General features: G+C 36.6%; 2 protein-coding genes across 6 annotated transcripts; one reads left to right on the forward strand and one right to left on the reverse strand.

The window, feature by feature from the left end:
- LOC131953263 (uncharacterized protein FLJ40521-like) lies at positions 1–1,002 on the reverse strand. The gene has a single exon (XM_059316370.1). The coding sequence runs from the start codon at positions 1,000–1,002 to the stop codon at positions 1–3; it is 1,002 nt and encodes a 333-aa protein (XP_059172353.1).
- A 1,316-nt stretch (positions 1,003–2,318) lies between these two features.
- On the forward strand, positions 2,319–22,031 carry LOC131953279 (uncharacterized). Of its 5 annotated transcripts, XR_009388613.1 has the most exons (11): positions 2,319–2,405; positions 11,301–11,433; positions 13,427–13,511; positions 13,679–13,721; positions 13,923–15,944; positions 17,031–17,145; positions 17,665–17,740; positions 17,949–17,996; positions 18,190–18,251; positions 18,589–18,899; positions 21,116–22,031. XR_009388613.1 is itself a non-coding variant. In XM_059316397.1 (10 exons), exons 2-10 carry the CDS (start codon positions 11,399–11,401, stop codon positions 18,704–18,706), a joined length of 2,604 nt encoding a protein of 867 aa, XP_059172380.1. In that variant the 5' UTR covers positions 2,319–2,405; positions 11,301–11,398; the 3' UTR covers positions 18,707–19,504. The 5 variants fall into 5 exon arrangements, 4 of the variants coding, with proteins under 4 accessions (XP_059172380.1, XP_059172383.1, XP_059172382.1 ...); XM_059316397.1 differs by lacking the exon at positions 21,116–22,031 and having other exon boundaries at positions 18,589–19,504; XM_059316400.1 differs by lacking the exon at positions 21,116–22,031 and having other exon boundaries at positions 11,323–11,433; positions 18,589–19,504.
- The last annotated feature ends 661 nt before the right edge of the window (positions 22,032–22,692 follow it).

Raw genomic sequence — 22,692 nt, forward strand, 5'->3', positions numbered from 1 at the left:
TTAGAGATCATCACATGGGCAGCATATGTTGATGTTGGAGATCCTGATATGGACAGCATATGTTGATGTTAGAGATCCTGATATGGGCAGCATATGTTGATGTTGGAGATCCTGACATGACCAGCATATGTTGATGTTTGAGATCCTGATATGGGCAGCATATGTTGATGTTAGAGATCCTGATATGGGCAGCATATGTTGATGTTGGAGATCCTGATATGGGCAGCATATGTTGATGTCGGTGATCATCACATGGGCAGCATATTTTGATGTTGGACATCCTGATATGGGCATCATATTTTGATGTTGGACATCCTGATATGAGCAGAATATGTTGATGTTGAAGATCCTGATATGAGCAGCATATGTTGATGTTGGAGATCCTGATATGGGCAGCATATGTTGATGTTGAAGATCCTGATATGAACAGCATATGTTGATGTTTGAGATCCTGATATGGGCAGCATATGTTGATGTTGGAGATCCTGATATGGACAGCATATGTTGATGTTTGAGATCCTGATATAGGCAGCATATGTTGATGTTGGAGATCCTGATATGGACAGCATATGTTGATGTTTGAGATCCTGATATAGGCAGCATATGTTGATGTTGGAGATCCTGATATGGACAGCATATGTTGATGTTGGACATCCTGATATAGGCAGCATATGTTGATGTTGGAGATCTTGATATGGGCATCATATGTTGATGTTGGACATCCTGATATGGGCAGCATATGTTGATGTTAGAGATCCTGATATGGGCAGCATATGTTGATGTTAGAGATCCTGACATGACCAGCATATGTTGATGTTGGACATCCTGATATGGGCAGCATATGTTGATGCTAGAGATCCTGATATGGGCAGCATATGTTGATGTTGGAGATCCTGATATGGGCAGCATATGTTGATGTTGGAGATCCTGATATGGGCAGCATATGTTGATGTTGGAAATATTGACATAAGCAGCATATTTTGATGTTGGAAATATTGACATAAGCAGCATATGTAGAAGATGAAGAGAGTGGGCCAGTTGCCAAGGACAACAACAATGTTTTTCTCCCACATAAAAAATGTGTTTCAGGCATTACATAGGATCACCCCCACACATCATGGCGGCCGATAGAACCCAAAAACAAATGAATGTCTTCTCTGCATTATAAGCCGCTAGGGACATCCCGACAACCGGCCGCTACAAAGATGTGAATTAAGGGAGTTAGAGATACACGCACTAGCCGGTTGGAGTTGAATATATCTAGAAACAGAATTGTCGTGTCGTTTTGGTGTACAAACATTGAATCTTCAGTGAAAATAATGATTTCGTGCTGGTAGTTTGTGATGGTTGTTTTTATGGTAGTCCATGAATATAGTCCCTGATGATAGCTAGTCTAGTGAGAGGGTACTAATTAATGGTAGTGCTTGATGGTAGAATGTGATGGTAGTGTATAATGGTAGCGGTTTACTCAGTGATGGTAGTCTCAGTCTGTGATGGTATTCCGTGATTTTATTCCGTGATGGTAAGCGTGATGGTATCGTGTGATGGTATTTCGTCACAGTACTAAGTAATCGCTCGTCTTGACTCCAATTTTCACGAACGCGAAACATTACGACAAAAAGGTCATTTGTTAGAAAAAATTACCAGCCTGTTGTACCCACATACCCTACTCGTGTTGATATAAGCTTTTTACGGGGGAGGGTGGCGTTATAGGTCGTCTACAAATCCCGTCATTTTTAAACGATTTCACCGCAAACCTCCATCCCCCCCCCTTCTTCACGTGTAATCACATCCCCGCCCTTCATCCACCACCTCTCCATTAAAATAAATAAGTCTATAAATTTTAAGTGAAATAAAAATTATTTTTTTTGGTGTGTTCTTAAAATAGTTTTTTTTTTAAATTCTACGTCGCTATTCCTCAATAGTACTCTGTCTCCCCCTCGTCACAATTCTCAAAAGCGTCACAAAAGAACTGTTTTCACCCCCCCCCCCCCCCACACACACACACACAAATAAGTGTATGGCGTCATTGATTAAGAACCTTCTACTGACACAATCCTAGACCCGATCAAATAACATTCGGGTTAACATTTACAAGCGCTACCACTAGACCACATCGTTCTCAGTAATTATTCATAAATGTGTTTATTGTTCCGTTAAAAAAAAAACCAAACAAAATGTCACGTGACAAAAGAATCGACCATAGCCACGCGATGCGCAGTCTCGTCAATGCGCGGCTCGCACTTAGGGGAATTCCCGTTCCTGCAAGTTTAATTTTTCTCAATAATAGAAGTGCGCACCGCCCAGAGGTTACATTGTGGACTCTAGCTGTAAACAAGCCAGGCTAGATCACAGATGGGAATAATTTTCCTTTTGAAACTGGAAAGTCTGGAATATTGAGTGACGTATGCATATATAATAACGCATTATTCAATTTCACTTAAGATAAAGAAAATGTTATGCTAAAGCTTATTAATGGCGCTCGCCCAAGCCAATTTGCAGTAGTGACTTCTAGTCTAAATACACAAAGTAACTTAATATACTCAATAGACAAACAAAGATAAGAAGATGGGCTATACTCTGTAGATCTATAAGCTGTTGTCATTAGTCTTCTATAAGCAATGGCGTATCAGTATCAAGTGGGTGGGGTAGGCGGTGTTATCCCCTGGTTTCTCGTGTTTATATATATATATATATATATATATATATATATATATATATATATATATATATATATATATATATATATATATATATAAACTATATATATAGCCATATATATACATATATATACATATATATATATATATATATATATATATATATATATATATATATATATATATATATATATATATATATATATATATATATATATATATATATATATATATATATATATATATATACATATAAAAATTATATATATAGGCATATATATATATATATATATATATATATATATATATATATATATATATATATAAAGAGGGATACAACACTTTAAATGAAACCTCGACAAGTTAAAAAGCGCATTCGTTGTATCAGAGAGAGATGATAAAAGATTATGTGCCGTTCGCTACTGTTAAACGAAACGAATGAAAATTTACAAGTCAATTAATTCTCGCTCAAGCAAGTTAACCTTGTGTGATGAAGCGGCATAACAAGAGTTGTGATTAATTTGTAACAATAAACATTTTGTGTTTTTAATGTCGTCTAAATTTGAGTGGGCATTACAATTGCATGTGTTCCAAATTTTCCAATAGGGGTCATCTATTTATGACTTCCGCGCCGAGAGGGGGAAGAGGGTCGACATTTGTGGTCGAGTGTGGAGTGGGGGAGGGGCGAGGTTCGGGTCTATATAGACATCCACATGTTGAGTTTAACAGGGAAATAGATCTATTTTTGAAACAATTTTTTTAAAACCTTAACCGGCATCTAGAATGAACAAATCGGCAGTCCTGTTGTCTTAAAAAAACGTCACATTTGTTTAAGGTCACAAAAAGCTAAAAAGCCCATCCTCTATGACGTCACACCTTTGTCTTCCACCCACCTCTTAAAACTGAGATATTTTTTTTACTGAGCTCGGTCTACATTATCTTATACCCAGTGGCGTGCAGAGGGGGGGGGGGGGGCGGAGGGGGCCCAGGCCCCGGGCAGCCACATCAAAGGGGCATCCAAAGGGGGTAAAAAAAATGTTGTTGTTTTTTTTTTTTTTTTTTTTTTTTTTTTTTTTTTATTTATTTTTTTTTTTTTAGGAAAGCTAAATGTCTACTAAGGTTTGTCTACCTAGGCAGAATTATCAAATGATCACAATTTGCCGAATTCACCGAAATGTGTATATACAATCAACACATGGCACTGATATAGTCATCGTACTGTCCGTGTCGTACAACCTTCAGAGAGAAAGGGGCATCGGTGAAGGGTAGTGGTGTAGTAGTCATTGATATTCCCCGAATAAATGTATGCAGTCTTTCAATTAATAGAGTATCTGATACTTATTTAGGAATAGTGTAGGTAGGGGCATCTTTTAGAGAACATGCCCATAATCATTTTATACACTTGTGGTCATCCATAGAGTATTAAAGCCCATGATTATAATATACACACTGTAGGGGCATCTTTTAGAGAACACGCCCATAATCATTTTATACACTTGTGGTCATCCATAGAGTATTAAAGCCCATGATTATAATTTACACACTGTAGGGGCATCTTTTAGAGAACACGCCCATAATCATTTTATACACTTGTGGTCATCCATAGAGTATTAAAGCCCATGATTATAATTTACACACTGTAGGGGCATCTTTAATGTAATTTGCTTATATTCATCATAATACTTTTGAAGGGTATCCAAACAGTAATTTTGCCCGCATACATTTTATATATCATCAGGGCATCTTTAAAGTAATTTACTTGTATTTATATAATTACAGCAATTATGCCCATATTCGTTTATATATTATCGGATATTTATTATGCTTATATTCATTATTGAATGTCTGAAGGGCATCCCTACAGTAATTATGCCCTTGTTCGCTTTATATTTTATCGGGCATCTTTATTATGTTTCTATTCATTGCATAATGTTTGTAGGGCATCCTTATTTATTATGATGGACGTAACGGCATTCGTAGACTGATTAAGCACACAGCCTATTGGCTTTTTTTTATTCTAATGATATTCTTTATTCATGGCCATTTGGATTTTTGTGTACGGTTAAATACAAACTTTCAAGTCCGTACTGTTTTGATACACTGGGCCGGGCCGAGTTAACTTCATTCTAAAGTTGTCCTTAAGTCTCACACTTCTTAATTAGGGGTCATCCATTTATGACGTCCACACTGGGGGGGGGGGGGGGGGGTCCGAAAAAATTGACTTTTGTGGACGCGTGTGGACAGGGGGAGGGGGGGGGGTTGGCCCAATGTGGACGTCCACACATTAAATCTAACATTATTTTTGGTAGTGTGAAAGAAAAATATTTCCTTGCGAAGCTAACGTTCATCTGTCCTATCTCTCTTGCCCTCACCACCCAGCTTGGGTCTATGCCCTGGCTTAACCTCGAATACAATAGGATCCAATTACCTGTTTCCCCACATGTGCATCCCATGTCAAATACCAGGCGACATGCATTGCCCCTAGCCTGCACTTCTCTAGGTCATCCCAGTTCAGTTGTGAGACGGGAGAGGGGTGGAGGGGGGGGGAGGGCATAGCACGCTGTCCTTGTTCAGGTGTGGGACAGGAGGGGGGGGGGGGCGTTAATACACACTAGCATCAACGTTGGACTCAGTAATATAACAGTGTCAATGCGACTACAAGTGTGCGAAATAATGGCTAGTCAAAACACCGCGAAATATGCTAAATTAAATGATTTGTATCAAAAAGCTTATCCTCACAAATTGAAATATCAACTTCAAAAAGAGGTTACTAGCCTATGGCTTAATTTAAAGAGGCAGCCAGAAGAACAATTTAATTTACAGCTAAATTAAGGGTCTGACATAGCATGGTGGATTTTTAAACACAGTCCGATGTAGAAGTGTTGTTTTTTTTAGGGCTGGCAGCTTTAGCCAAACAAGGTACATTTCTGTTATATTCAAGGTTCAGATACTTTGAGAGTATCTAGCATCACCCATCTCTTAAAAGAGTTGACGTTTTGACCAAGTGGTTTAGAGAAAAAATCTGAAACATCTCTAGTTCAATGCACACTCTCACCTGTATTAGTTACACTATAGGAATTCCTAAACACGCCAAGAGAGAAACATCCCATAAATAAGGAGCGTGTCTGACGCCCTAATTGTAGACACGGACAGCGTTTTTGACCCTGCGGTCCCGGGTGGTAATACAATACCGGATGAGACTCTTTTGTAGTGCATCACAGCCCCCCCCTCCCCACCACGACACGTCCCGCAATTGTCTCCCCCCTTTCCAACCACTCCCCCCCCCCCCCCCCCCCAAGTTCCAACCATTTACTCCATTTGGATTTAGCTGGCTGTAGTCAACGTTTTCATCTCAAGTAAGATAAGTACAATTTTTTAAATAAATTATATATATATATATATATATATATATATATATATATATATATATATATATATATATATATAAGTATTTATGGGGGCATCTTCCGCTTGAGTTTGCCCCGGGCATCTACATAGGTCTGCACGCCACTGCTTATACCAATAAGTTTTTAATTGCATTTCACACACACACACACAACACACACACACACACACACACACACACAAAGGTATTTTTTAACATGGTGAATTACTTTACGACTAAAACTCAGTTTCTAACATTATTACAAAAGTGTGACGTCACAAGTTTCAATCCACATCAAAAGAAAGAGATTTTGTGATTAGTTAATTAGTTTTATATTTTAATTTTTTTGTTGTTTAGTTTTACATGTACAGTCCGAGCATATCCTCCGACCTCAGCCCAAACAGGCTAGATCCCTCCTTCATTACAATTAATACTATCAGCCCCGACTTACCATAGCTTTACCAGGGCGCATGCGCAAACATTGTGACGTGGCATGGCTCTGGCTCAGTGTCGTCTGATTGAAAAATCAATGCCTAGGTCTGAATCTGACTGACACCGGAGCAAATACGAGCCTGTTTTAAACTGGCCAGTAAGAAAATCGCAAGCAGACGTATCTGTTGAGATTCGATAAAAATCGATTTTATCGACCCCCCCCCCCCCTCCTCCCAACCTGTTGTATGTGAACTGATGCATCTGGTTTTTTTTTTTTACAGCAACGTTTTTTTTTTTAATGCATTCAATGCATTTAAAAAAAACTCTGTAAAAAAAGAAAAAAAAAAGATCAGTACTTCAGTAACTCCGGAAGAGCAATTCAATATCGAATCGAGGTTCTGTACTCAACCGGTATTGGCTTTTCATGATAAGGGAGTGGATTAGCACTAGTGTTAGGGCCAGGTTAGGTTAGCGAAACCGGTCGCCAACAACCTTTAATTGCAGTTCTGAGAAGCATGATGGTATACAACATAACCAGTTCTATGTTGAAAATTGAAGGTACTCGCTTGTGGTACTTATTAATTGGCTTTCATGAAAATGGACTTATGCTAGAACAAACTCCAACAAATATATATATATATATATATATATATATATATATATATATATATATATATATATATATATATATATATATATATATATATATATATATATATATATATATATATATATATATATATATATATATATATATATATATATATATATATATATATATGTAGCCTATATATATATAGCCTATATATATATATATATATATATATATATATATATATATATATATATATATATATATATATATATATATATATGTATATATAGGCGGAGGTTAAAGATAACGCCCCGTGAGCGCCTAAATATGTAGCTTGGGCGCTCCTGCTGGCACAAATATTGACAAAGTTGTTTTTTAAGAGACAAGAAGCATCAATGGTATCTTGTAAGCTTGATGGATGGCGGTCTAAAAGGCTTTTTCTCTACGCTACACTGGCCGATCCATTCATTAACTGCCGGGTGATAGATTTCGGAAGAAGAAAAAAAGGGGGAAGCTTTAAACACCGGTGGATGAATATTTTAGCTAAAAAAACATAGCAATAAAGTTTTCTATTTTTTTTTATATAAGTTGTTGAATGTGGTTTGATTCTGGACTTAAGTAAGTATTTATGTTTATGACGATAACATTAAAATTAAATATGCGTGCGATTTTTGTGTGAGCGAATGTATTTGTATTTGTCGGACTTGTGGGTGAGTGCGTTTGTAAGCGTGAATTCGTGAATGCGTATGTATATAATTGTGTAAATTTAAATTAAATGTATCTGTTTGTGTATATGCTTGTATGTGCGTGTATTCTTTTGAGTACATGTGCGATGTGTGTGTATATGTGTATATATAAATGTGTGTATGTGTGCGTCTTGAGTACGTGTGTGTGTGTGTGTATGGTTCCAGTGTGAGTCAGTTGTGGCGGCAAGATAACGAGAACGTGAGCAGACGATAAGGGTCGTGTGGTGGGGAGATGGGGGGTGTGTGGAGCGAGAGACTGAATGAAGGTACAGATTGACGTGGGGGAATTAGGGTAGCTTGGACATGACAATAGGCAATAAACAAAGTGGGGGACAGACTGGAAACGGAGTTTAGGGTGAGGTGTGGGGGGGGCCAGGGTTCTAGGGTGGTGTGGGGGGCCAGGGTTCTAGGGTGGTGTGGGGGCCAGGGTTTAGGGTGGTGTGTGGGGCCAGGGTTTAGGGTGGTGTGTGTGTGTGGGGGGGGGGGGGGGAATTAGGGTAGCTTGGACATGACAATAGGCAATAAACAAAGAGGGGGACAGGCTGGAAACGGAGTTTAGGGTGAGGTGTGGGGGGGCCAGGGTGGGTTTTAGGGTGGTGTGGGACCAGGGCTCTAGGGTGGTGTGGGGGCCAGGGTTTTAGGGTGGTGTGTGGGGGCCGGGGTTTTAGGGTGAGGTGTGGGGGGGGGGGGCAGGGTTTTAGGGTGGTGGGGGGGGGGGCAGGGTTTTAGGGTGAGGTGTGGGGGGCCAAGGTTTTAGGGTGGTGTGTGGGGACCAGGGTTTTAGGGTGGTGTGTGGGGGCCAGGGTTTTAGGGTGGTGTGTGGGGACCAAGGTTTTAGGGTGGTGTGTGGGGGCCAGGGTTTTAGGGTGAGGTGTGGGGGCCAGGGTTTTAGGGTGGTGTGGGGACCAGGGTTTTAGGGTGGTGTGTGGGGACCAGGTTCTAGGGTGGTGTGTGGGGGCCAGGGTTTTAGGGTGAGGTGTGGGGGGCCAGGGTTTTAGGGTGGTGTGTGGGGATCAGGGTTTTAGGGTGGTGTGTGGGGGCCAGGGTTTTAGGGTGGTGTGTGGGGGCCAGGGTTTTAGGGTGGTGTGAGGGCCAGGGTTTTAGGGTGGTGTGTGGGGACCAGGTTCTATGGTGGTGTGTGGGGGCCAGGGTTTTAGGGTGGTGTGTGGGGGCCAGGGTTTTAGGGTGGTGTGTGGGGGCCAGGGTTTTAGGGTGGTGTGTGGGACCAGGGTTTTAGGGTGGTGTGTGGGACCAGGGTTTTAGGGTGGTGTGTGGGGGCCAGGGTTTTAGGGTGGTGTGTGGGGGCCAGGGTTTTAGGGTGGTGTGTGGGGGCCAGGGTTTTAGGGTGGTGTGTGGATGGGGCTAGATATTAGGGTGGTGTGCGAATGGACCATGGTTTTAGGATAGGGTGTAGATGGATCAATTTTGAAAAAAATGGTTTTTAAAAATTAAATGGATGAAAAATTGCATTTAGGCATGAAAACCAGACAAACAAATGTATAGACCTACAACAGTCAGTTTGTAGGCCTATAGGTTATCTCACTTTTCGTTCAAAAAAATATGCGTGTTTTTCAAAGACTCTATGTGATTAGGCAATCTCCCAACTGTTTAAAATTGTGTAAAACGTGATATCGGATTTAGGCACCCCCCCCCCACCTCCCTCCCTCTAAACACAGATGGGTATAGAGGTCGTGTGAGAAATCTAATTGACACATTGAATGGGGCGACAGTAGCGCCGCGCTGAGTCAAGATTTGTGTAACCCTTGCCGTGGTGAGTGAAGGCTCCATGACAACCGGAATCTGCTAGGCCGAGGGAATCTTTACCCCGTGAGCATTGGATCACATACGGGGAACTCAATTGTGAGGCTTGGTGGACCTGGAAAGAATACTGAGTAATCCCTGGGTTCTCTCCTCTTGCCTGGGGGGATACTGGATTAAACATACACAAAAGGGAGTAGCATTTCAACAGCTTTAATTAGATTCTATTCGAACTCTTCTAACTAGTGGAGTTGCAAGGGGATGGTATAATTTTCTTAACAAATGTTCTGGTCGATTGACGATCGAAAACACGCACAATACACACACATACATACACGTGTTTCTCTCGGGATCCGTCCATAGTTATACTAATATATAGCCTACTAACAACATAATATTTTATAAATAAATAAAAATTAACTATATCCTAAAGATGTGTTAATTTTTGGTGGGTCTCTCATAGCTAAACACACCCCTCCCCCTTAATCCGTCTTCGTTTTATCATGGCAGGTAGAGATAAGTGATGCATTTTTCTAATATTAGTTTGACCAACACAGGCTTACTAATGTGAGGTTTAGAACATTAAATGATTTAGTCAAAATGCTGCATTTTTTGACAGTCCAATCAGTTTTAGAAATTATAATTACATAGTCTATGCGACACCGTAGGTAATTTATGGTACGACTCCATTCTCCTTCGCCCAACGTTTCAATCCATCACGAGAACCAGCGCCACCAAAAAACAAAAGGGCGACTACTCGTGTGTTGACGCACCAGTCACCAGTCAGTAGTGCTACCGTGCAGTCGGCGGTGCGAACACTACGCCACGAGCCGTGATATCCGCAACAATAGCCAACGCCGCGTTTGATTTTTACCACTGGGCTCGGCTAACGCGCGACCTAACCGGTGGCAATCTTTGTTTGTGGAGCTACGGATCGATGGGCATTTTATAGGTTGAAAATGTGGTTGGATCAGGATGTCCAGGTTGACATAGTAAGCAGGTTTAGAGCTGGAATAAGTTGACAAAAGCCCTATGTCTGTATAGCCTTTCCACCCCTCATTAACTTGCTTTTAGTAGGTTAACCCACAAAAACAACATTGTAGGCTTAGTTAGGGAAATGCTTCTAGATCTAGGCTATATTGCAAACTAGTAAGAACTACATTATTATTAAACAAATTCGCTTGTAAAAAAAAAAACAACAAGCCCAAAATAACTGGTTGTTAATATAAAAAAAAAAATAATGATACAGGAAGAGGGGCACTTTTTGAATTATGTAGGCTTGAGCCCTTATTCTCGGAGTGATACACGATCTCATATAGACTCTAGTTGTATACTAAAATAGTTTTATTGATTTAGTTTGTTTTAATATTTATTATTATTATTATGTCAAAATAACTGCATTGTTACAGTAATGCATCATTAGTTCATCATAATGCTGTAGGACAACAAAAAGACTATTGAAATATTTATAGGTTCCCGATAATAGAATCCAATCCACCTTTTCGAGTAAATGTTTAGTGTAAATTGAGTTTTCATAAAAAGGAGAACTGTATTACACAGAGGCGGTGGATTTGTGTTTGATCGTTTTGAATTCTGTTCAAGAGTTTAATTTTAGTAATGAGCTAAATAATCACAATAGAATGTTTTCTGAAGGAATAATACACATAGTAGTTAAGTATTATGTGCTTTCAAGTAATTGCATTCATCGCTAATTTATCTAAAAGTTGGCTGCTCTCATTCGCCTAGCCTGGAGGAAGACTGCTGACGAAAAATTACAAACAAGCACACAAAATTACATTCGTAAACAAAACATTTTGTGTGAATGGATTCTTCACCTAGACCACCGAGAAGATTTTCGTAAGTTTACATAGTTCTTAATGTTAATATAACTGCACAATTTTATTTTAAAATTGTTATTTAGCTCTGGTTAAGTCTAGTTGTTGATTGTTTTTAATTTTTTAAATAAATGGGGGGGGGGGGGGGAGATAGGCCTAGATCTAGATTCTAGATCTAGGTCTCTCTCTACTTTATACTTTATACAGCACTAACTGGACTTTTTAACTCAAGTAAAAAAAGTATGAATATAATTTTTGAAATGCTGTAGTCCTTTTTATTACTAGACCTTCTTACATACTTATTTACCTAGATTCTACTTAGGCCTACTAGTTGGATTATTTAATATTTAGAACTAGCAACCTTAGAGCTGCTGAGGGCTTTTGTTTTTTATGTACTTTTACAATCTACTTTTAGGTTAGGTTAGGATAGGCTGTTTCCTTTTTCCTATTCTTTTTCTAAATTTTACATTCTCAAAATCAAATGAAATTGGCCTAGGTCTCTTTTGATATTTTAGGGCAGGCTTAGGCCTATATCTTGGAATATAAAGTCCCTAAAGTGGTTCTTCCTACATATCGAGAACAGTAAAACAAAAAAGTAAAGATTCCTCTTTAGACCTAGAAATCCATTGGGCAGATGAAGTGGAGTTTGTTTCTTGATATTGGCATATCAAGGGATAATGTGGTCAGCACTATGCCCAGCTACCTTTACTTTCCCTAATGTGAGTTAGGCGTTAGGTACCCATCAGAGCTCAGTCGACTAAAGGATGTTCCACTGACAAACTTGAATTCCAACTTGAGACTTTTGGGTTAGTAGTCTAGTGTTCGACATCTAGGCCATGCCGTCCCATCAAGAACAACTTGAACTTGACTTAATTAATATGTTTTAGCAACTGAGCTGGTAAACCTGATCCCTATGACTAGACGTTATATAAGTTATAGGTTGGTAGATATACTAGAAGTAGTATGTTGTCCTTCAACTGCTATGCTAAGATGGAAGATGGAATTTGACTTACATTAAATTGGATTTTAATACTTAGCTTTTACTACTTTCAGTTTTTTCATTTGAAAGGGTGGAGGGGGGGATAGGTATTTCTTTTACTCATGTTTAACTATATGAGATCATGAAGCCACAATAATATAATCTTCTTTAAAAAGTGATGTTAAGTTACTTGGTAATAAATGAAAACTAACTTAACTTGCTAATCTCAACACAAACCCTAAACTACGCCTTTTCAATTCGTAGCCCTAGCTCCAATTTCTGATTTAACATTAAACCTGACATTAAAATGCTATTGACTGTAACAACCTGAGGCACATATTTTCATTAGAGTATAACTATTGTCAGACACTGATCACACCAATACAGGGGTGGTTGTTCCTATCCTCGGCCTAGGATAACAGTGTTAGCTCTGCTAATTATGTAATTATTTATAGCTCTAGAATCCTGTGGATTTAAAATTAATCAGATTGTTTAGGTACCATGGACAAAGCAAAGAAGTATTTTTTTTTAAATGAAAAACAAGCTTCACAACATTCTGTGACAGAGATTTAATCAGATTACCAGTGTTTTCAATTGCATGGAGAGGAACTCCCCCTCCTTTCCCAAATAGACAAAACTGAAACTGTGGCATCATTTACAATTTACATAAGATGTGAAGATGTTAGCTCATTCAGTTATCATGTATTGGTACCCTATAGATCTCGCTCTGGTCAGAACCATGTGGCTTATAACTTTTAACATGAGTCTTAAATAAATGCATTTTGCACTAGAGATTGTCACATACATAATATAAATAATCACTAAAACACTATAAGAAATTGCATCAGTAGTTACTTGTAATTATGTTAATTAATAATTCTTATATTTAAGTCATTTATTTATATATTTTCTGCAGTCTTTTGTCTGTTGTTAAAAAGCCTCTCTTGGATAATATAGTTGTGTTTTATAGTACTGGGATCTCTTGCAGTGCAATAAATTTCAAACTTGTTATTGTGTTTTAATATTTGTTTTTCAGCCGGTGGCAAACAACAAAGCGAACATTCAAGTTTGGTGAAATTGCAATCAACAACAATTGTTCTGATGCAACAAAAATTTCACAGGTAAAATTTTTATAATGCAATGCTTTTTAAGGAAATAATAAAACATGTTAGTTTATTATTATTTTCCTTCTGTGTTGTCATCGTCTTCATTCGAAAATATATTTTAAAAATAAAATACACATTAATCTTTACTTAAATTTTTAAAATAATGTTTTCATTTTTTAAAGCCTACTAAGGGCGACAATGGGATTGTCAAGAATAGAAACTGTGGTAACTATTACATTTTTAAATTTAATTTAGCTCTCATTTTTTATGTTTATCGAATTACTTACTTTTAAAAACAGTTTTTGTGACTTAACATCAACAACTCTCATATTTTACTGTGTTTAGTTTAAAAGACAGTTCATCGTTTTAACCTGTAGTTATTTGTATACACCTACATTAACACAATTGTTTCAATTTCACTCCCAGGTTCCAGCCCAGTTAACCTAAAACCTGATGCCATAAGTCCTCCAAAGGAACAGCAGGCAGCTCAAAACGCTGCATGCACTAATGGTAATCTCAGTGATACAAGTGTCCGTAGTGCAGACAGCCAGTCCATCAAGAACAAAAGTCTGGAGCAGCGCACTTGCTATGTTGCTCTTGGGAGCAAGTGCTCGTTGGTCAAACCAACCGAGACTCAGAAAGAAAAAACAAATACAGTGACTGAAAAATCTAACGTGCCTCCTAGTGATATTGAGAAATCAACACCTCAAAGTAGTGTTTCAAAAGACCAGCCTTCCATAAATTCTGTTCACAGTGCTTCAAACAGTTCACATGAAAATAACACATCGGCAAAGGAGCCCAAGAAAGTGAAACGACGGTTGATAGTTACTGAGGATTATTCACAGAACTCCGCCACTGACAAAGAGAATAAGGCTGATAGCCAGCCTTTTTCCCCGTTTAAAAAATCACGACTTGCTGACACTTCAAAAGTTAAAAATGTGTCAAACATTTCAGACGAGGCAGCAACTCCAGACATTTCTGTGACTGGGAACTCCAGGCAGAGTTTCCTCAGGGACAGGAGTTTGTTGACTCCGGCTGAGAAACTGATGAAAAATCGCCAGTACCCCTACTCTGTTTCTCGCAGTAAAGGTAAAACCATTCAAGAAAAGAAAACAACGAAGCAAAAGACAATTAAGGACAATTTAGTTAAACTACCATCTACATCCAAACAGGAGATGAAGTCAAAGAATAATCATCAGGTGGATAAATCAGACAAAAAAGTTGTAGGTAAGGATGACACTTTACAAATACAGGATGTTTTAGCTGCTGATTCAAAAAATAACCATGATGCATCAACCAATCATAGTGAAAAAAATCGCTCGTACAAAAATTCTCCCCCTCACCTGCCAAACGGAACTGAAAAGCAAGACACCGTGGGGAGGCGAGGTCTGCGCGACCGAAGCCTTCTGCCCACACCTGAAAGTGTCCAGCAGCATAGGCAGTACCCAATGGAGTTTTACTTTTCAGCCAAACAGCTCTCTGACCACAGCAGTTCAACTATCTCAAACGCCAGTCTGAAAAAAACACCACCTCACACAGAGCCACCTTCCAAGGTCAAGGTGAAAACTAAAAATAAAAAACCAGAGGAGAATGATAAACAGGCAACTGTAGGCAAAAAAGTGCCTACACCGAGCCATTCAGTGTCAGTAAATAAGCATAGTGAGACAGACGGTGAGGAAAATTTGGAATTTATGAACTATGACCATAAAAAATTTTCTTCTAGAAAAACAAAAAGAGGCTCTATGGAGAGTGATTTCAACTCTGACAAGGATGATAAAGTTAATAAAAAAATAAATAAAAAGAGCCCAGAGTTGTCACTTGATACAAATTCATTCAACGGTGGTCCTAGCAAACAGAAAATGGGAGCTAAACATAAATCTTCAGTCACAGCGCTGATCCCCAGCCATGTAAGGCAGTGTTCTCTTAGTACATCTAACTCTAAACATACTAGTCAAACTGAGACATTCGGTAAAAAGAAGAGTTTCAGCCATGACAAAGTGGCCACAAACAAAAGGAAAGTTGCCTCATCAAGCAGTGATGTAACTAGTGATTCTAACTGTGATTCTATGGATGATGAAATACAGCCAACATTGCATGATAAACCACCTACGCAATTAAGTCTAAATCACCCTCGTACCTCATCAAATTTACCGGTCTGTAAAACTAAAGCTGCCCATAGACAAAAGTCATCGGTGGTTATTGACAAACTTCATATACTCAGTGTTGCACCATCTCATGGAAAGAAAAAACTCAAGGCTGTGAAGGAACAATCAAAAGGAAAAAAGACAAAATCTGTGACACCTGTTCCTCTGCTGGCAGTGAGTAGGAGTGAGACTTGTCACAATGACACTATTGTTGGGACTAAGAAAATCATCAGGAAAAGGAATCTGTACAGTGAGATGGAGCAGTTGGAAGAGTCCTACAGTTCTTCCAGTGATGATGAGAGAGGTAAAGTATTCATTGTAGTCATTTTATATTTGCAATTTTGTTTGGACTTTTATTTGTTGCCGAAAAGTTGAAAACATGTTTTTGGTCTCCTTTAATTAAGGTACAGGTTCTTTATTATAATTTATAATGAAATAACCTGCTATATTAGTAAATTATTAGATAAAATTATTGTTCCTTTAAACACCTGTTTTTCCTCAGTTTTTTTAAATTTCACCACTGAGATGCTACACTGTTTATTACTTTTTAAAATTAAAATATATTGAAATATTTATAAACATTTTTATTCACAATTAACAAGCTGCTACTAGTAAAAACTGAATATCAACTAGCAAATCCTTACTTAAATTTTAATTTAAAATTCTACATCATTTAATAATTTTTTATCATACCTATTACCCTATTTAAATATGTTCATCCATTGTGAGAGGTTTGTGCACTAGTGTTTCACCCCTTAGTTAAAGCTAAGGATTACTTGAAGCTCTGATGAGCCATTGTATTGTTGAAAAGAAGAGATTGTTGTGGTTGTTTGTTATTTCTTATCACTTCTATTTTCCCTACAAAAGTAAGCATTTGACAAGTATAAAATATTTACTGATTTATTTATTCTTCTTGTTAAAGTCATTTGTTGTTATATGCCTCTATGCTCTCTTAATTTGCTAGAATGGATGTTTTAGGAATAAAATAAACTGAACATTTTATATTTTAGTGAATTTGCCATCTAGCCTTGAATTAATAACCTTGTAACAATCTATAGCCATGCATTTTGTATGTTTTAAATATACTTTTCTTACACCATATGTAATCATTTCTATGGATAATTGTTTTCTTTGTGCATACACATTTCTTTAGACAAATACAAGCTTCTTAAGGTTTAAGACATTTCTCATTTAACAAAATTTCTTTCAAATAAAAGTTCCTTAAATCATTTAGCTACATCTGCAAACAGTATTCCTTCTGATTGCATTGCTTTCTGAGTGACATAAGTCTTTGATATTCTTTGTGTTGTTGTCTTTGGGTTTTTATTTAAATTTGTTTGTATGCCTACTTTAAGTTCCCTAATAGCCTGATCCACATTTCTTCTCCCAGGCAAAGATAAGATGGTGCGTCTGTGGTGTCCTGGAGATCACCATAGGAGGGGGACAGACATAACAGCTTATGATGTTGTTTTACAAGCTGTTATGGACACTGAAGATTTATTATGGTAAATTTTTTTTTATTATTCCCAAAAATTTGAAAGTTAAGTTTAGGGTCACTTGTTTTGTTTTATCATCTGTTGTCTCAGTCCAACATAATCAGTGTCTGTCTAAAACATTGTCAGTCCAACATAATGAGTGTCTAACATTGTCAGTCCAACATAATTAGTGTCTGTCTAACATTGTCAGTCCAACATAATGAGTGTCTAACATTGTCATTCCAACATAATTAGTGTCTGTCTAACATTGTCAGTCCAACATAATTAGTGTCTGTCTAACATTGTCAGTCCAACATAATGAGTGTCTGTCTAACATTGTCAGTCCAACATAATTAGTGTCTGTCTAACATTGTCAGTCCAACATAATGAGTGTCTGTCTAACATTGTCAGTCCAACATAATTAGTGTCTGTCTAACATTGTCAGTCCAACATAATTAGTGTCTAACATTGTCAGTCCAACATAATTAGTGTCTAACATTGACAGTCCAACACATGGTATCTGTAATGTTACCTATTGTTTTCTTCCAGCAAACAGGAAACCTTAGCCAGACAAAGAGTGATTCAAAAGGTCATGAGGGGTTTCAAAAGCAGTATCAGAACTAAGGTACATGTTTAATGGTTTTAACTGACTACAGAGTCATTCTTTAACCCTATAAATCTTGATGTTTTAATCATTCATTTGACTATAGTCTGCCCTGTCTTTTTTCTTACTTGCATGTAAATACAATTTAGTTTTTTGATCAATAAATCTCTAAATTTGTTAGTGAAAATCTCCTGTTTTATGTAAGCATGTATTTACTTTCAATCACTAGATCTCTAAACTTGTACAAATGAAAGAGTTACAGAAAACTATACAACAGGTGAGATAAGGTTTAAGATAACATTTTTAGTGCCTTGGTTATCTTTTACTCTTTTTTATTTGTTTTTATTTGTCAGTTTTTTTAATGCTTGGTAAAGGAACCAAATGTTTAGTTCATCAGTGTTAAATATTTTAGTTTAATTAATGATTATGTTTTTAGTTTTTGTTGTTGAAATATGTTATTTTACTTGTAGAAAAAGAAAGCATGTAACAAACTCATGTCCAGCCTAGCAGAGCAAAACAAGAAGAAAGCTGAGTAAGTTGTTTTAAAAATTGATTTAAAATCCACATAAATTGTTTACTTATAGATACATATTTTATGCTATCTACATGAAAATATTTGATTTAATAGCTATTTCTTTTATTCACATTAGAATATTTTAACATTGGAGATGTCAGTAATATTTTTATCTTTCAAATTGTTAGTCTTGTTTAATTTTTTACATATTTAGCCAAAACTTTGCATGTAAATAGTTGACCTAAAAAATCTTTAATTTTATAGTGATTTGGTGTGCTGTAGATTTGTTAACAATACAGCATGCATATAATTTCTCTCAACTTCAAAGTTTAACATAATGTACTTTTCTCCGTAGGTTGCAGAAAATCATTCGCTCCATGACAGATAATGGGAAAGATGTCAACATGTTAAAGATAGACTTCTGGATGAAAGGCTATTCTCAAGCAATAGCTGGAGTGGATATGAGTTCTTGAGGATACATAAACTTGTAAAATTTCAATGGACAGTACAACATACATCTTGTGTTCTAAAGTGGACATTACCACAAAAATCTTGTGGCAAGACAATTGTGATGAACATCTGACGACCTTTTTAATTACCCTGGATTTAATGACAACACCTATTTTTCCTTTAATTATAGCTGCGTCAGAGCTTACTGGCTTTTGTGTGAGTAAACATTGATGCTGTGTACATCAGATTTTATAAACAACATCTATAAATTTAGAACATCTCATATTGTAGAATACTAGTGAATTGACCTACAAGCTAGGTGTAGATATTGTACTATAACATTTTGTGCCAGGGGATATTGGGATGAGTGGGTCTACTTGTCTGTGTGTAGATCATTGAGTGTCTTGTTGTGAAGTTTAGGCTACTTGTCATCATAGTAATTAATAAACTTTGGATTTTAGAATAGTCATTACAGTTAGTCATTGTTTTGAAAAGTAATTTTTCATGGCAAGCTAATGGCAAGACCTAAACATTGGAAAGATAAGGTTACAAATATATCAAGGGTATAGAAGACAAATGTATCATATCTGAAAAACATGAAAGAGGAGAAAAAAGAATTTCAATGTTCTAACCCGTTTGTATTATATGCACAGTATTATAAGAACACGTTTCTTATAAAAATGCAAACTATAATATGTCTAGTGTCTGATATTTAATTGTATAAATGGTAACTTATCCTTAATTACTTTAAAAGGGTATAATTTGTTGCAAGGTAGACAGATATGGACAGGCAACATTTGTGTTAACAGAGGATTAGAGAAATTTATGAAAAGTTGTACCAAATATCAAATAATTGTATAAAAACAAGAAGAATATATTCCGATAGTTTATTTGGTGCTGGTCGTCCTTTTATCACCTCCCACGAAGGCTCCAGAATCCCGCTTTCCTGCCATTGCCGAGTCAACACATCTAAATGAAAATGAAATCATTTTGCAGACAAACTCTTCTGTTTGTATCATCATTCGAGTTTAAGAAATATGCACGACTTTTTTGTTTCTTTTTCTTTCAATCTGGAGTTGCTGACTTGGGTCGCTGCTTTTTGGTAGGTTCTTCAAGAACAAGGTTGCACAAAAATAGTTTTTTCATATCATAACTTGAAAGACTATAATATTTTCTGCAATCGACTGTTTTGGGATATTTAGCAGGAACTGTCTTGACATTTCTGGAAATGTACAACACCCCATCATTGCGTGTCTTTTGTCTGATTTACCGTTTCCATTTTTCAGGTTTTCTTTTTCTCCTACTTTTTTGGTTCTTGGTATCTGCAACATTTCCATGCTCATCATGCAGGTTGGACTGATTGAGGCTAGCCAGCTGTTTCAATCTGCTTGATTGTATTTGTGATTACTGTGTCCAGTTGGTCAATCAAATTTGGATCAAAGTTTACAGCATCTACAGCAGTTGAGCCTGCTGTTAATTCACGTGTGATTGCTGAATCACCAGATTTGCATGAATTTGTCGTATCAAAGTACACATGGACGATATGATTAGAGCATTCTGTTTCAGTAGAGCCAGTTGTTAATTCATTAGCTATAGCTGAATGAACTAATTGATATGAATTAGTTGTTTCAAAGTACAGTTGGACCAACTGATGAGACCCAGCTGTTTCAATGTGTTGATCAGGGCCATCTGCTTGTGTTGATCAGGGCCAACTGTTTCAATGTGTTGATCAGGGCCAACTGTTTCAATGTGTTGATCAGGGCTAACTGTTTCAATGTGTTGATCAGGGCTAACTGTTTCAATGTGTTGATCAGGGCCAACTGTTTCAATGTGTTGATCAGGGCCAACTGTTTCAATGTGTTGATCAGGGCTAACTGTTTCAATGTGTTGATCAGGGCTAACTGTTTCAATGTGTTGATCAGGGTCAACTGTTTCAATGTGTTGATCATTATGAAATGAATTTCTAATGAATGGCATGGTTTGGTGGCCATCTTGTTTTGTAGTATGTCCAGTTGACGAAATAAATCACAAACATTTCTAATGCACAGACGTTATTTGTCCAATACTACATTTGTGTTCTGTTGAGGTTGCTGAAAGAAAGGTACTATAAACGTGTTTTGCGTTTTATGCAATGATTGGTATTGTTTTTGGACATTTTACCATTGTGCTCTACAAGCTCATATTCACAACTATTCGAATATACAATAATATCGATTTTGTCTTCTATACCCTTGATATATCTGTATATTAGTTTATCTGTTTAAAAGTGCTACAGATGCTTGTGTAGTTGTTTACATCTTGTAAAGTATTTTACATACCTTTTCTACATGAAACACAACACAGTATTGGGTGTATTGGGTTTGAAAGTGGAACATTTATTGCTTACTGATGTTGATTAGTACTATTTACAATTTCATGCTATGCCATAAAAGGTCACCAACAGTAGCTCTGAATGTTATGATGTGACTCTCCTTTAAGGTCAGTTATAATGAAGCTACTTTTATGTAATTCACTATAAAATAGTCATCACTATCCAAATATCACGTGTATAATATATAAATATTATAAATGTATTTATTTAATTCCCCATTAGTGCCATTAGCTATTTTGTTTTTTTTTTGTTGTCATAGGACTAGGTAAAGAAGAATTTTTAAAAGCTGTATGCATAAATACAATTTTTAAAAAAAGAATTTTAGCTGAATAAAGGTGGCATTATTTTTGTATTGTAATTCCTAATAAGTTTTTTTTATATTAAAGTGACAGCTTGTTTCTAGATTGGAAACTCAGTCCTTGATAACCAGATTAAACATCTTTGACATGGGCTTTGTTCAACAAGGGGGGATAACAATGTTATATGTTTAAATGTTTTGTAACTCAAGTGAGTCATTTACCCTTAGTTCTTTAGATTTGGTACAGTTAGTACGCTAGTAATTACTTCTTTTCTAAAATATTTGACCCACTACTGAATGTTCAAATGATAAGTAGATTATGCAATGAGCACTGTGTATTTTTGTCCTGTCTGTCAATTGTAAATATTCTCACCTGTTAGTTCCTCACCATATGACCTCCCCACTGATCTGACCTTATGCACAACGATCAGGCTGTATTCCACAGAACAGGCTGTATTCCACAACGAATAAAATTGCACATCAAGCCTTTAAAATTCCTTTTTTTTGTTCTTTCATAAAACTTAACAAAGCATATTGTCTTTAAACTGAAGGTATATGAATGTTATCTAAATAAAAGGAACTTCCTAAAACAATGCCGGACATATGCAGTAGTTTTTTTCTTACCCTACCTGACAAAACCATTATCCATGACCCAGGCTATTAATTTAGAATAGATTTTTTTAAAAAATATATATTGTTTTGCTTGCATTTTTTAAAGACTCAGAATGTCTAAATTTACTATTTTGGAAAAGCTATAATTATATTAAATTATAGTGTCAAGAAATCAACTAAATTTTTTTTTCAAAATTTAATTCAGGGTTTAACTAGGCAGCTTTGCACCGTTATTAAGTGCCTTATGGAATGTTAGCAGTGGCTGTCATTTGTTGAGGATCTACATAACGACATAATTTATTCTATCTGCAATTAAACAACAGTATCATAAGAGGCTGGTTTCAATGAGGATTAATCATTATCTCTTATGATTGAGAAATGCCATACACAACTATTTGCAACATGTTTTGCAATTTATTTCTAGTTGCCCTTAGGAGGTTAATATTTTAGTTGTTAACTGGGCAAAAAAAAATATTGTGAAGGTGTATATTTTGGTTAAAACATTTATGCATAGTAAAAGTACTCAAAACCAGAATTGTGTCTCTTTTTTCCTGTACTAAGTTTAGGTGGGGGGGGGGGGGGTGTTGAAATACCAAAAATAATCATGAAAAATATAGCATGAAAGATTAAAAAAATAATCCAGGACAAAGCAATGATTCTAATTAGTTTATTTCTGATATTTATACACATGACTATAAACGTTTGATTGCTTAACTTATTGAATAAAA

Source organism: Physella acuta, unplaced genomic scaffold (genome assembly GCF_028476545.2).
Source record: "Physella acuta isolate Inbredline_101_S28 unplaced genomic scaffold, ASM2847654v3 ptg000915l, whole genome shotgun sequence".
Lineage (NCBI taxonomy): Eukaryota > Metazoa > Mollusca > Gastropoda > Physidae > Physella > Physella acuta.